A 13,634-nucleotide genomic window follows, 5' to 3' on the forward strand; every position below is an offset into this window, starting at 1 on the left:
AAATGCAAATCAAGACAACTTTAAGATACCACCTTACACCTGTCAGAATGGCTAAAATAAAAAACACCAATGATAGCCTTTGCTGGAGAGGTTGTGGAGAAAGGGGTACACTCACCCATTGCTGGTGGGAATGCAAACTTGTGCAACCACTCTGGAAAGCAGTGTTTCGGTTTCTCAGGAAATTCGGGATCAACCTACCCCTGGATCCAGCAATACCACTCTTGGGAATATACCCAAGAGAGGCCCTATCATACAACAAAAGTATATGCTCAACTATGTTCATGGCAGCATTGTTTGTAATAGCCAGAACCTGGAAACAACCTAGATGCCCTTCAACGGAAGAATGGATGAAGAAAGTATGGAATATATACATATTAGAGTATTACTCAGCAGTAAAAAACAAGGACTTCTTGAATTTTGCATACAAATGGATGGAAATAGAAAACACTATCCTGAGTGAGGTAAGCCAGACCCAAAAAGAGGAACATGGGATGTACTCACTCATATTTGGTTTCTAGCCATAAATAAAGGACATTGAGCCTATAATTCATGTTCCTAGAGAAGCTAAATAAGGTGAATCCAAAGACAAACACATAGGCATCCTCAGGAATATTAACCTTCATCAGGCGATGAAAGGAGACAGAGACAGAGACCCACACGGGAGCACCGGACAGAAATCTCAAGGTCCAAATCAGGAGCAGAAGGAGACGGAGCACGAGCAAGGAACTCAGGACCACGAGGGGTGCACCCACACACTAAGACAATGGGGATGTTCTATTGGGATCTCACCAAGGCCAGCTGGCCTAGGTCTGAAAAAGCATGGGATAAATCCGGACTAGCTGAACATAGCGGACAATGAGGAATACTGAGAATTCAAGAACAATTGCAGTGGGTTTTTGATCCTACTGCACGTACTGGCTTTGTGGGAGCCTAGGCAGTTTGAATGCTCACCTTACGAGACCTGGATAGAGGTGGGCAGTCCTTGGGCTTCCCACAGGTCAGGGAACCCTGATTGCTCTTCGAGCAGATGAGGGGGGGGGACTTGATCGGGGGAGGAGGAGGGAAATGGGAAGCGGTTGTGGGGACGAGGCAGAAATCCTTAATAAATAAATAAATTTAAAAAATAAAAAAAAAATTAATACGAAATAAGTAATACAAATAGAAAATGTGTTTGTGATTTGAGTAGCCTTATAAAGGATATGTTTAAACAGTCAAAAAAAAAAAAGAAAAAGAAAAAAAATGCTTCCATAAGATCCAACTACAAGGCATTTTCTTAATTAGCCCATTGTGGGTCATGCCATCCCTGGGACGGTGGCTCTGGGTTCTATAAGAAATCAGGCTGATCAAACCTGCAAGCAGCACCCCTCCATGGCCTCTGCATCAGCTCCTGCCTCCAGGTTCCTGCCCTGTTAGAGCTCCTGTCCTGACTTTCTTCACTGATGGACAGTGATGTGGAAGTGTAAGCCAAATAAACCTTTTCCTCCCCAACTTGCTTTTGGTCATGTGTTTCGTCATGGCGATAGAAACCCTAAGACAAAGGTGTTATGGAAGATTTCATAGGCAGCCAGGACAGCAGGATTGTAAACCTCAGTGAAGATAAATGGGAGGAGATGAGCTGAGAAGTCAAACACTGAGCGGAGTGTAAATATTCAAGAACAGGGAGGCACGGTTCATCCACTTCAACATGAAGTCAAAGGACGGATGGAGTCTGTTGGGGCAGACAAAAGGGTAAAAAAAAGTAAAGAGTATGTCTATAATGGTAAAATAATATAACAATAAAAATAATTCTTTACCAGATGGTGGTGGTGCATGCCTTTAATCCCAGCACTCGGGATACAGAGGCAGGTGGGTCTGTGTGGGTTCGAGGCCAGCCTGGTCTACAGAGTGAGTTCCAGGACAGCCAGAAGGAACTCTTGTCTCGAAAAACCAAAAATAAATAAAATAAAATAAAATTGTTTTTTTTTTTTTTTTTTTTAGGCAGGGTCTCATTACAGCCCAAATTGGCCTTGAACTTAACATGCAATGTAGCCCAAGTTGACCTCTAATTCATGATCCTCCTGCCTCAGTCAGCCTCATCTTTGCTGGGGTCACAAGGATGTGCCACTGTGCCTAACTAGAAATTCGAAGTACCTATTGCACACCCAGGTCAGAAACCCTGGCGTCTCACACCTAAAGGTTCTGGGGTGAGTATCTGAGAGCATAAGGGATGATCTTCATGAGCCCCCAAGTGTGGGGAGCTCCTCCTCCTTCTGCAGCCTCCATTTTGTAAACTGCCGGGCCTTCTCCGCCTCACAACATGGCTGTCGACTGCCCTCTGCTGGCCAGTTCTTCTGGTGCTCCAGATTTTTAATCGGAAAGCATGCAAAAAAGAGGGGGGCGGGACTCTGCTAATTACTGTGCTACATTTTGATCACAACTGTGTTTAAAGCCTTGCTGAAGAGATTTCACGAACGAAAAACAACAAGGCAAAACCAAACACCACCCTAACTCTCAGGACACCTACAGTCCAGTTGGAATGAAGACGAAAACACACATGCATTCATTCACATAGCAAGGAAAAGGACTTGGCAGAAGAAAGACTTCCTGTACGGTTTAGGGTGGAGGATGGGCTGAGCAGCAGGTGATCAGGAAGGTTTTGGTTTTAATGGTTTTAAGACAGGGTCTGTAGCAGATGATTTTGAACTTCCGATGCCCCCATCACACCCAGTTCGTGTAGTTCTAGGCTCCACATATTCTAGTACTCAACCAGCTGAGCTGAGTCTCCAGTCAGTGCAACTCAGCCTGACCTTGAACCAACAGCAATCTTCCTCCTCGTCTTCCGAAGTGCTGGGATTGTGCACCAGAGAGAAGTCACCTCCAACCAGAGGAGACTGAGGAAGGACAGTAAGGATGAGGAAGAGCGTGTCAACACAAAACAGCCGGGACAAGGCCAGATGACCAGGGGATGGAGTGCATAAAAACCTGCTAAGCGTGGTTAAGAGTCAGGTCATGCCACACAAGCAGCTGTGGCAGGGGTTAAGGTTAGTGGCTACTCCAATATGCCCAAACATATAATAAGCAGCTCCTCAGAGGTAGACAGGGTGATGTGGGACTCCTCTCTGTAAGCTATGATTAAAGAAACTGCTTTGGACCTATAGGAGGGCAGAATTTAGCTAGGCAGGAAAACCTAAGATGATTGCTGGAGGAAGAGGTGCAGAGTCAGAGAGAAGCCATGTAGCCCCACCAGAGACAGACGCTGGTTGGAATCTTGCCAGTAAGCCACAGCCATGTGGCGATACACAGATGACTAGAAATGGGTTAAATTAAGATATAAGAGTTAGCCAATAAGAAGTTAGAGCTAATGGGCCAAGCAGTGATTTAAATAATACAGTTTCTATGTGATTATTTCTGGGCTAGGCGGCTGGGAACTAACTAGCGGCCTTATTCCTTCAACAGGGTCTTACTATGTAGCTTGGCTGTCCTGGAACTCGCTCTGTAGACCATGCTGGCCTTGAACTCCCAGAGATCCTCCTGCCTCTGCCTTCTGAGTGCTGGATTAAAGGCTTGCGCTAGCCTACTGCAGCTTCTCAAAGAGTGACAAGCGGTAGAACCTCCTTGCACTGCATCCTTGAGAAAACTGGGCTGATTTAGAAGGCAGAATCAATAGAATTTGTTACACAAGAAGAGATTCCTTGCAAGGTGGGTTTGATGGCTCAAACATGTCATCTTAAACAGTCAGGGGACAGAGGCAGAAGGAGTCTCAGCAGGCCACCCTGGGCTACAGTGAAACTCTCTCAAAAAGCAAACGAATAAAAAGATTCCTTGTACGCAAATCATTGTTGATGGAAGGACGACAGGTTCCAGCTGGAGCGACTCAGCGCACGTGGAACTGAAGGAATGCGGACATTTGGTGATGGGGAGGCAGCGGAACTGTGTTTAAAAGGGTGCGGGGGGGGGGGGGAGCAGTGGGGAAGCGGCACAAATACAAGAAAGCTCCATGAATTCTCAGAGCTCCTTCTTGGAGAAGATTTTGCGATGCAGGAAATGAGATAAAGCAAGAACCAGTTTCCAAGAACTGGGGGCAGTGAAAGGTAAGAGGTGGAGAAAGGATGAGTTCTTAGCTTGGTTAATGTACATAAAGATTTGAACCTGTTTCTGTTACCTAATAAATATTGAATACCAAGTTATCATCTCAGTAGTAGGATCTACAGCGCTCAAGTTTCAATAGGCCTCCTCCTAGGCCTGATCGTAAATTTTGAAGATACCCTCTTTTCCTAGAAATTTCAGAGTTGACTATCATTGCACAACACCCACATACCCTAACAAAATCCTTCATTATCCCATGAATGGTTACAGAAATCTCAAAGGGTCTAGTATCCTAGCATCCAATACAAGTGTTCATAATTGAGTTTCTGCCACCCCGACCTAACCTACTGAGATGGTGCAACCATTTCTTTTACTTCCTCGTGTAGATGAAAAGGGGAAATGAAAAAGGAACCTATCGTCACGAACAGGATTCGAACCTGTGCGGGGAAACCCCATTGGATTTCGAGTCCAACGCCTTAACCACTCGGCCACCGTGACTCCCAAAACTATGCTTCGTCGCACGCTTACAGAAAGGGACCGCTCGGGGCCATGACCCGGTCGCGCTGGTGGCCCCGAGGCGCACACCTCGAGCCGTGCCCTCCCGTCTCCCGCCGCGCCCGGCAGGGTCGGGGGCTCCGGGCTGGCAAACCGATTCCTTAACAAGAGATGACTGTCAGGACCCGGAGACCACACGGAGGCCCCCGGGGTGGCGCCAGAGGGTGCTGGGTGCACCGGCACCGCAGCGTCAGGCGCCCGTGGGCTTGGCAGAGAAATGCGAATAAGTGAAGGAAGTTTGGGGAGCGAAAGGGCTCGGAGCCTCCAGAACGTGCACGGTGCGGGCCGCTCGGGGCGACGGGGCGGGGCTCCCGGGGACCCGCGTTCCCGCGGGGTGGGAGCCGAAGCCCGTTCCCGCCGCGAAACCAAGCGGGAGGCCCCGTCGCGGGCCCGGGTGCGCCGCGTCCGTCCGCTCTCGCCGCTGCCGCCGCCGCGTCGTGCCGGGCCGCCGGCAGGGGGCGCTCGGCGGGCCGGGGCCGGCCCAGGCGACGGGAGGCGGCGGCCGTAGCGGCGGGAGGCGGGCGGAGGAGGAGGCGGGAGCTGAGCTGAGCGGGGCGGGCGGCGGCGGGGCCCGAGCCCGAGAAGATGGCGGTGCGGAAGAAGGACGGCGGCCCCAACGTGAAGTACTACGAGGCCGCGGACACCGTGACCCAGTTCGATAACGTGCGGCTCTGGCTCGGCAAGAACTACAAGAAGGTACGCCGGCCGGGCCGCACGGGGGCCGCCCCGGGGCCGCCGGGACAAAGGGCTCGCGCTCCCCGGGGCCGGCCCACCCTCGGGCCGCCGCGCCCCTCCCCGCGGCCTCCGCGGCCTCCGCGCCCCTCCCCCACCCCGCCCCCACCGTGCCCCTCTGCGCCCTCTGCCCCCTGCTCGCGGCGGCCCGGGGCGGCGGCCCGGGGCGCGATAGCCGTCACCCTCCCGGCTAACCGGCCCGGGGCCGGCCGGCCGGGTGCCGTCGCGCGCCTCCTCTCCTCCGGTGTGCGAGCCGCGGCGCCCGCCGGAGCCCGCCGAGCCAGGTACCGGCGCGGCCCAGGCCTCCCCGGTGCTGGCTTTGTGTGCGTCCGGAGACAGACGGAGAAAGCAGCTGGCGATCCAGGCGCGGAGCAGGCCGTGGGAAGGGGCTCTACCTGGGGAATCACCTGTCTCCCAGGCTCGTCCCCGCACCTCCTCGGGGGACGGGGCGTGCGAGTCCCGGGGCAGCAGCCCCTCAGCCCGGCCCTTGGCTTCACAATAAAGTCGCTCTGCCACCCAACCTAGCATCGCTTTGGGTTTGAGGTCCAGTGGCTGGGATAAGCTTCCTAGCGCTAGACCCCACCCCCACCCCGTAACTGGAAATAATAGAGGTGGTGAACAAAAGGGTTCAGAAGCCCTTACCTGTCTTTTTTCTCTTTTTTACACAAATCTCATTCTCGTGTCTTCATTGTCCCTAGGCCTTTTTTTTCCCCCCCTGGGTATGGCCTGCTTCTTCACTACCCCAGGCTAAGGGCTCTTTTCCCCTCTAGCTTTCTTCCTACCCTGGCTTTGCAGCCCGTCAGAATAGTGGACAGCTTCAGAACTCACCTCTAATCCTGGTTTGAGTTTGGCCCTAAAACCGTTTGGGGCCTCTGTGGGTGTCAGACTCTTGACAAACAGCTGTTGGCTCTGTGACTTGTTTGAACCCCCAGCGTGAGGCTCTGGTTCCTAGTCTTCCGTGTTTTTTTTGACCTTTTGAAAGGAGACCCGACTAGGGTCTTAAGTCTGGAACCCAGAGGGGATTGACAGCTGTGACCTGATTCAGCTTTCAAGTGTTTAACTCTTTTGTTACAACAGATCTTTTTACACCTCCCACTGAGAGGTGCTGACTCCGATTAGGGTAGAGGAAATAGGGGTCAAAAGGTAAAGAGAAAATTAACCTCCTGGCTCAGTGAACAGGACAGAAAGGTAGGATCCCAGGTAGCAGGCAATGGAAATGTCTGAGGTCTCCTGTCCTCAGAAAGGGATAAGTAGGGTGTCTTCCTACTTAGTTTGTGTGTGTGTGGGGGGGGGGGGAGTGGTCTGCGCTCCTTCGAGAGAGGAGACCCAACAATGACCATCATGCCTGGCTTCAGTAGAAGCAAAATGTATGGGCTTAGTTTGTAAGTCGGCTTGCCCTGCCTCTCCTTTTTGCCCTTTTAAGACACCAGTGTGTGTGGAAACATGCTCCTTTATCATGGCCCCCCAAGAAATACATTGTTGTGTCACTTAGAGCCTCAAAGGGATGTTTGTTTTCTTGCCTTGAGCTCTATAAACCTTGCAGATTTTACTGTTGGTTGGGGACAAGATGGCCAGATATCAGGGTGTCCTGCAGTGCCAGTGTTGGGGTGCAGCTACAATTCAGGAGTGCTGGAGTCCTCTGTATATAGACAAGACATGTCTGCCCCAGGGGCTTCCAGGAACTCACGGGGAAGAAATGGCAGGTGGTAGAGAATCGGCCTGCCATCCCTATCTTCCTTTCCCTCCTTCCCCAGTACATACAGGCGGAACCACCGACCAACAAGTCCCTGTCGAGCCTGGTTGTGCAGTTGCTCCAGTTTCAGGAAGAGGTTTTTGGCAAACATGTCAGCAACGCACCCCTTACCAAACTGCCGGTGAGTGCAAAGAGGGAGGGACAAGGCCTCCCAACTGGAAGGGGAGTTTTTTATTGTTTGCCTTTTTATTTTTTTCCCCTACGTGCATGTAATCCCAGAATTAGGGAAGTTGAGGCAGGAGAATCAAAAGTTGGAGGCTAACCTGACCCACATAGCAGTTCAGATGGTGTGTGCCATATTGTGAGACCCTGTCTCAAAAGAAAAACAAAAATAAAACCCACTTTTTTAAAAACAAATTTCATAATTTTGATAGATTTATTTCCTACAGCAAGTCTCCACTAGTGGTCAGGGCATCAGGGCTTAAACTAGCCTCAGTTGACTATTCCTGTTATTTTTGAAAAAGCATGCAATCTCAGGCTGTGGGGGTCAGTCCTCCGGTGTCTTTTTCCTGCTGCCCTCTTAAAAGGGGGTGACATTTTGGGAGCAGGAGAGATGGCTCGGTGGTTAAGAGCACTTGCAGAGGACCTGGGTTTGGTTTCCAGTACCCACGTGGTGGTTTACGGCCTCCTGATTCTCCATCATGGGCACTCACTCACGTGATGCACACACAAGGCAAAACACATATACACATAAATAAATCTGAAAAAAGTCAAATAGAGTGAGGTTTGAGACCAGGCATGGCGGCACACATCTGATATACCCACCACTTAGAAGCCTGAGCCACAGCCAGTCATGGTGGTGCATGACTTTAATCCTGGCACTCCAGCGGGAGAGGCAGGTGGATCTCTATGAGTGGTAGGACTACCTGGTCTACAAAGAGAAACCCTGTCTTGAAAAACCAAAAAAAAAAAAAAAAAAAAAAAAAAAGAGCAAAAAGAAGAATAAACCTGGGTCGACTGAGTCAGGAAGCCTACAGACAGAGCTAAAGCTCTGTTGAGCGCGTACCTAGCCCCGAATTGTGTCTGCAGTGCCACAAAGGGGGTGGCTCCCTTCAGCTACCCACATGCTGGAAGGAGAGACCTCCAGAGGACACATGGACACAATAAATTAATACATGCAATCCCTGAGAATGGGCAATGAGATTTGAGTTTGCATAAATTTGTGTTTAGTCCTGGTTCTGTCCCATGATGGCTGTGGGGCAACCTTTATGAGTCTTTATAATTTCATCTCTCCATGAATTTGATAGCCTACTTTGTAGCATTTCATCAGTAGTACATGAGGAAATCCGGTAGAATGCTTGGTTCAAAATGACATTTTGAAAATGAATATTGGTTTATTTTCTAACTTTTTCCAGGTCACGTGGTGCAATGACGTGGGTTTAATGCCTTTAATCCCAGAGCTCGGGAGATAGAGGCAGAGGAATTGCTGCAAAGCTCCAGCCTAACTTGGTCTACGTGTGGGTTTTAGGCCGGCCAGGGCTACCTAGTGAGACACTGTCTTAAACATAAGCAAATGGCAGGGTGGCATACACCTTTGATCCTAGCGCTCAGGAGGCAGAGGCAGGCAGAGCTCTGTGAATTGGAGGCAGCCTGGTCTACAAATCAAGTTCCAGGATAGCCAGGCCTGTTACACAGAGAAACCTTGTCTTGAAAAAAACAAAAAGAAAAAAGGAAAAACAAGCAAACAAAGTAAAACATGAGAGGGAGATCAGTTCAGAGTGGAATTTTTGTGGCCGGATTTTTATGTGACAAAAAAATATATACAATGTAACCTTCATACCTCTCCCTGTCTCAATTTCTAGATCAAATGTTTCCTAGATTTCAAAGCAGGAGGATCCCTGTGCCACATTCTTGCAGCCGCCTACAAATTCAAGAGTGACCAGGGATGGTGAGATGCCTTCTCTCTGCTCTTTCATTTAGTTTAGAGACAATTCCCGTTATTTCCTGGGGTCCTTCTGAAGTGAGAGAACACATTAGAAATGCTACGAGTCTTTTATTTTCATAGGTCAGAAAAATAGCTGTCACAGCCAGAACAGTCCCCAAGAACGAGGGAGGGGTGTGAAGTCTGGGAAGAGGCCTCTTAGGTGGACATCTCAAACTTTGTCCTTTTGGATTAGACAGAGTGATTTATGCAGTTGAGACCAGGAATCCTTTGTTCCCTTTGATTTGGGCAAAATTTGTGACAAGATTTCCTCCTAATTTCCCGTGTAAGAAGTTACGTACCAAACAGGGTGATGGCGCCCACCTTTAATCCCAGCACTCAGGAGGCAGAGGCAGGTAGATCTCCATGAGTTCAAAGCCAGCCTGGTCTACAGAGCAAGTTTCAGGATAGCCGGGGATGTTACACAGAGAAACTCTATCTCAAACAGACAAATAAACAAAAAAGACAAAAGTTATGTACTGTCAAGACTAAAGACATGGCTCAGTGGTGGTTAAGTGCCCTGGCTGCTCTTCCAGAGGACATGGTCCCATTCCCACATGGCTGCTCACAACCTTCTGTAACCCCAGTTCCAGGGGATTCAATGACCTTTTCTGGCCTCCTCAGACACATGGTACATACATGCAGGCAAAGCAGCCATACATGTAAAATAAAAATATAAATTAAAGAAAGAAAATCCTTCGCCCTCTCCTTTCCCCAGACAAAGAATATAACTGACTAGGTTACTGTCCCTTTACAAGGCGGCGTTACGATTTCCAAAACCCGTCCCGAATGGACCGCAACGTGGAAATGTTCATGACCATTGAGAAGTCCTTGGTGCAGGTAAAATTCAGCACACACCGTCTTCATTTCCTTCTCCACAGTGAGAACATAAACCAGCCTTTCCTCATCTCAGCTACTTCTTCTCCTCACAGAATAATTGCCTGTCTCGACCTAACATTTTCCTGTGCCCAGAGATTGAGCCCAAACTGCTAGGGAAATTAAAAGACATTGTTAAGAGACACCAGGTGAGTATGAGGGAGGCCGGTAAGTCAGAGGCTTCTGAACTCCTGACTGGTTTACACCATTGTTACCATGGTTACACTGTCTTCCTCCATGACTGATGGTGTCTTCCATCAGGAAACAGCTTATGGCACGTTTTTCTCTGTTCCGTGGCCCTGTCTACTCAGTGGAAAGCTAGTGTCTTTGAGTGGCGCTTGTCCCGTTCGCTCCAGTACCCAGGCTTGATAGAGTTGTCACTGCTCCCCTTGGCTGCATCGTCATGGTTGAAGGAGAACACCTTCCACTGAACGTGCTATATCTGACTTCTGATAAATGCAACCTTGGGATCAGGTGCAGTGATATGCCCTGGCGCATGGGAAGTAGCAGCACAAGGATCAAAAGTTCAAAGTCATACTTGACAACATAGTATGTTCAGGCCTGCCTGGACTATAGAGTAATATTGTTAAAACAGCCTCAACAAAATCTCCATTTTCTGGAACTTTTTTTTTTTGAGTGCTTGGAACTAGTTTTTAATAAGAAGCAGATATTATGGATAGGCAGATATAGTCCACTTTAAATTTCCCATGGGTGCCATGTGGTGGTGGCGCACACCTTTAATCCCAGAACTCAGGAGGCAGAAGCAGGCGGATCTCTGTGAGTTTGAGGCCAGCCTGATCTACAGAGCGACTTCCAGGACAGCTAGGGCTGTTACTCAAAGAAACCCTGTCTCGAAAAACAAAAAAGTAAAAACAAAAACAAATTCCAATGGGTAGGGCTGCGAGATGGCTCTGAGTGTGTGTTATGCAGGCATGAAGACCTGGGTCTGGATCCTCAGAACACGTGAAACCTGGGTGTTGTGAAACTCCAGTGCTGGGAGATAGAAACGAGCACATCCTGGGGCTCGTCAACCAACTCACATAGCTGAGATGTCAAATCTGGGTTCACTGTCTCAAAAACACGGTGGAGAGTAATAAAGGACACTTGTTGACCCCAAGCCTCTGCACACACCACACCTCTCCACTGCAGGTCCTGTGCAGAGGCTGTGAGCACACCTGTCCACTGCAGGTCCTGTGCAGAGGGCTGTGAGCACACCTGTCCACTGCAGGTCCTGTGCAGAGGGCTGTGAGCACACCTGTCCACTGCAGGTCCTGTGCAGAGGGCTGTGAGCACACCTGTCCACTGCAGGTCCTGTGCAGAGGGCTGTCTGTGAGCACACCTGTCCACTGCAGGTCCTGTGCAGAGAGCTGTCTGTGAGCACACCTGTCCACTGCAGGTCCTGTGCAGAGGGCTGTCTGTGAGCACACCTGTCTACTGCAGGTCCTGTGCAGAGGGCTGTCTGTGAGCACACCTGTCCACTGCAGGTCCTGTGCAGAGGCTGTCTGTGAGCACACCTGTCCACTGCAGGTCCTGTGCAGAGGGCTGTGAGCACACCTGTCCACTGCAGGTCCTGTGCAGAGGGCTGTGAGCACACCTGTCCACTGCAGGTCCTGTGCAGAGGGCTGTGAGCACACCTGTCCACTGCAGGTCCTGTGCAGAGGGCTGTGAGCACACCTGTCCACTGCAGGTCTGTGCAGAGGCTGTCTGTGAGCACACCTGTCCACTGCAGGTCTGTGCAGAGGCTGTCTGTGAGCACACCTGTCCACTGCAGGTCCTGTGCAGAGGCTGTCTGTGAGCACACCTGTCCACTGCAGGTCTGTGCAGAGGCTGTCTGTGAGCACACCTGTTCACTGCAGGTCCTGTGCAGAGGGCTGTGAGCACACCTGTCCACTGCAGGTCTGTGCAGAGGCTGTCTGTGAGCACACCTGTCCACTGCAGGTCCTGTGCAGAGGGCTGTCTGTGAGCACACCTGTCCACTGCAGGTCCTCTGCAGAGGGCTGTCTGTGGGGACACCTGTCCACTGCAGGTCCTGTGCAGAGGGCTGTCTGTGGGGACACCTGTCCACTGCAGGTCCTGTGCAGAGGGCTGTCTGGGGGACACCTGTCCACTGCAGGTCCTGTGCAGAGGGCTGTCTGGGGGACACCTGTCCACTGCAGGTCTGTGCAGAGGGCTGTCTGGGGGACACCTGTCCACTGCAGGTCTGTGCAGAGGGCTGTCTGGGGGACACCTGTCCACTGCAGGTCTGTGCAGAGTGCTGTCTGGGGGACACCTGTCCACTTCAGGTCTGTGCAGAGGGCTGTCTGGGGGACATGTAGTTCTTTGGCGTTTCTCCAATGCGAGCACATCATTGCCACTGTGATTCTGTGCCACTTAGATGGTATTGCTAGGAAATACAAACGGATTTAATACCCCCGCATGAAAGATGTCATTAGAGAGGCAAACCTGCGATTTCATTTTAATTCTTTGATTTATTCCTGAGAGTGATTGAAAAGGCAGTTGATTTACCTGCTCTTTTGTCTGTCTGTCCAGGGAACTGTTACTGAGGACAAGAGCAATGCCTCCCATGTTGTGTATCCTGTCCCAGGGAACCTAGAAGAAGGTGAGACCCACTTTCTCGTCCTCTGCTACAGTGGCTTGGGCTAGTGGATGAAGGGCAGCTTAGTTCACTGTACGCCACCTGAGGCTCTGAGCGTTGGCAACTCTGCATCTCCTGCCAGAACAGGAGACTGCTCAGTGCCTTTGTCTGGTCGGTCTTTGTGCTTCTTTCCAGCTGACCTCTCTCTTCTCTGTCTCTATCCTCAGAGGAATGGGTACGGCCAGTTATGAAAAGAGACAAGCAAGTTCTTCTGCACTGGGGCTACTACCCTGACAGGTGAGGATGGGTTCTCAGGGTAGTCGGGAGAAGCAGCAGCAGCCAGACACAGAAACCATCTGGCAGAGCAAGAAGGCACTGTTTATGGGTTGTTTATTTCCTTGTTTTGGTTTTTTTAAGTACAGAATTTTGCTATGTAATCCAGGCTGGCATCAAACTTGCTGTGTAGCTCAGACTGGCCTCAAACTTGTAGCAATCCTCCTGTCTCAGCCTCCTTAGTGCTGGTATTAAAGGCTTGCGCCGTCACACTGACTTTGTGTGTGTTCCCTTTTTCTTTGATTTTTTTAGATTTTTTTAAATTTTACTTTATGTGTATAAATGTTTTGCCTGCATGTATGTTTGTGAACCATGTGTGTGCCTAGTACCTAGAGAGGTCAGAAGAGAGCATCGGATTCTCTGGAACTGGAGTTACAGATGTTGTGAGCCGCCTTATGGGTAGTAGGAGCCAAACTTAGGTTCTCTACGGGAGCAGCAATTGCTCTTAAATGCTTAGCCATCTCTCTAGCCACTGCTTTTTGGTTTGGTGTTTGTTTTGAGACAAGGACATTCTACCAAGCTGGTCTGGAACTCATGCCTCAGCCTCCTTGGTGCTTGTGTTACCAACAAACACCACCATGCCCAGTGCCCAGTTCCTGGTATTTGTTTTGTTTTAGGACAGGGTTCTATTTTACTAATGTAATTTTGGCTGACCTGGGACTCACCAAGTAGATCAGGCTAACCTTGAACTCACAGAGATCTGTGTGCCTCTGCCTCCCGGGTTTAAAGGCATGTACCGCCACTCCAAATGTTTTTAATGTGTGTTTCTACTCTGCGTGTGTGCATGCACATGTATGTGTGGGGTGATCCTAGGTCATCCTCAG

General features: G+C 50.1%; 1 protein-coding gene and 1 non-coding gene across 9 annotated transcripts in view; one reads left to right on the plus strand and one right to left on the minus strand.

Moving 5' to 3' along the window:
• Positions 1-4,481: 4,481 nt before the first annotated feature.
• On the minus strand, positions 4,482-4,563 carry Trnas-cga. Its single transcript has one exon. It is a non-coding gene; the product is annotated as a tRNA-Ser (tRNA).
• A 522-nt stretch (positions 4,564-5,085) lies between these two features.
• Positions 5,086-13,634, plus strand: part of Smarcc2 (SWI/SNF related, matrix associated, actin dependent regulator of chromatin subfamily c member 2) — a 28,267-nt gene continuing 19,718 nt past the window's right edge. For 5 of the 8 annotated variants that reach the window (XM_041664999.1, XM_041665035.1, XM_041665050.1 and 2 more), the window contains exons 1-7: positions 5,087-5,316; positions 7,107-7,226; positions 8,908-8,993; positions 9,785-9,866; positions 9,959-10,051; positions 12,432-12,501; positions 12,705-12,774. In XM_041664999.1, the coding sequence (XP_041520933.1) occupies positions 5,206-5,316; positions 7,107-7,226; positions 8,908-8,993; positions 9,785-9,866; positions 9,959-10,051; positions 12,432-12,501; positions 12,705-12,774 (632 nt within the window). In that variant the 5' untranslated portion in view covers positions 5,087-5,205. Of the gene's footprint in view, positions 5,317-7,106; positions 7,227-8,907; positions 8,994-9,784; positions 9,867-9,958; positions 10,052-12,431; positions 12,502-12,704; positions 12,775-13,634 lie in introns of all 8 variants that reach the window. The other 3 variants (XM_041665008.1, XM_041665041.1, XM_041665058.1) reach the window with 2 other exon arrangements.

The sequence above is a fragment of the Microtus oregoni genome, unplaced genomic scaffold (genome assembly GCF_018167655.1).
Source record: "Microtus oregoni isolate MIOR12 unplaced genomic scaffold, Mior012 000001F_ref0000356, whole genome shotgun sequence".
NCBI classification, from domain to species: Eukaryota; Metazoa; Chordata; class Mammalia; order Rodentia; family Cricetidae; genus Microtus; species Microtus oregoni.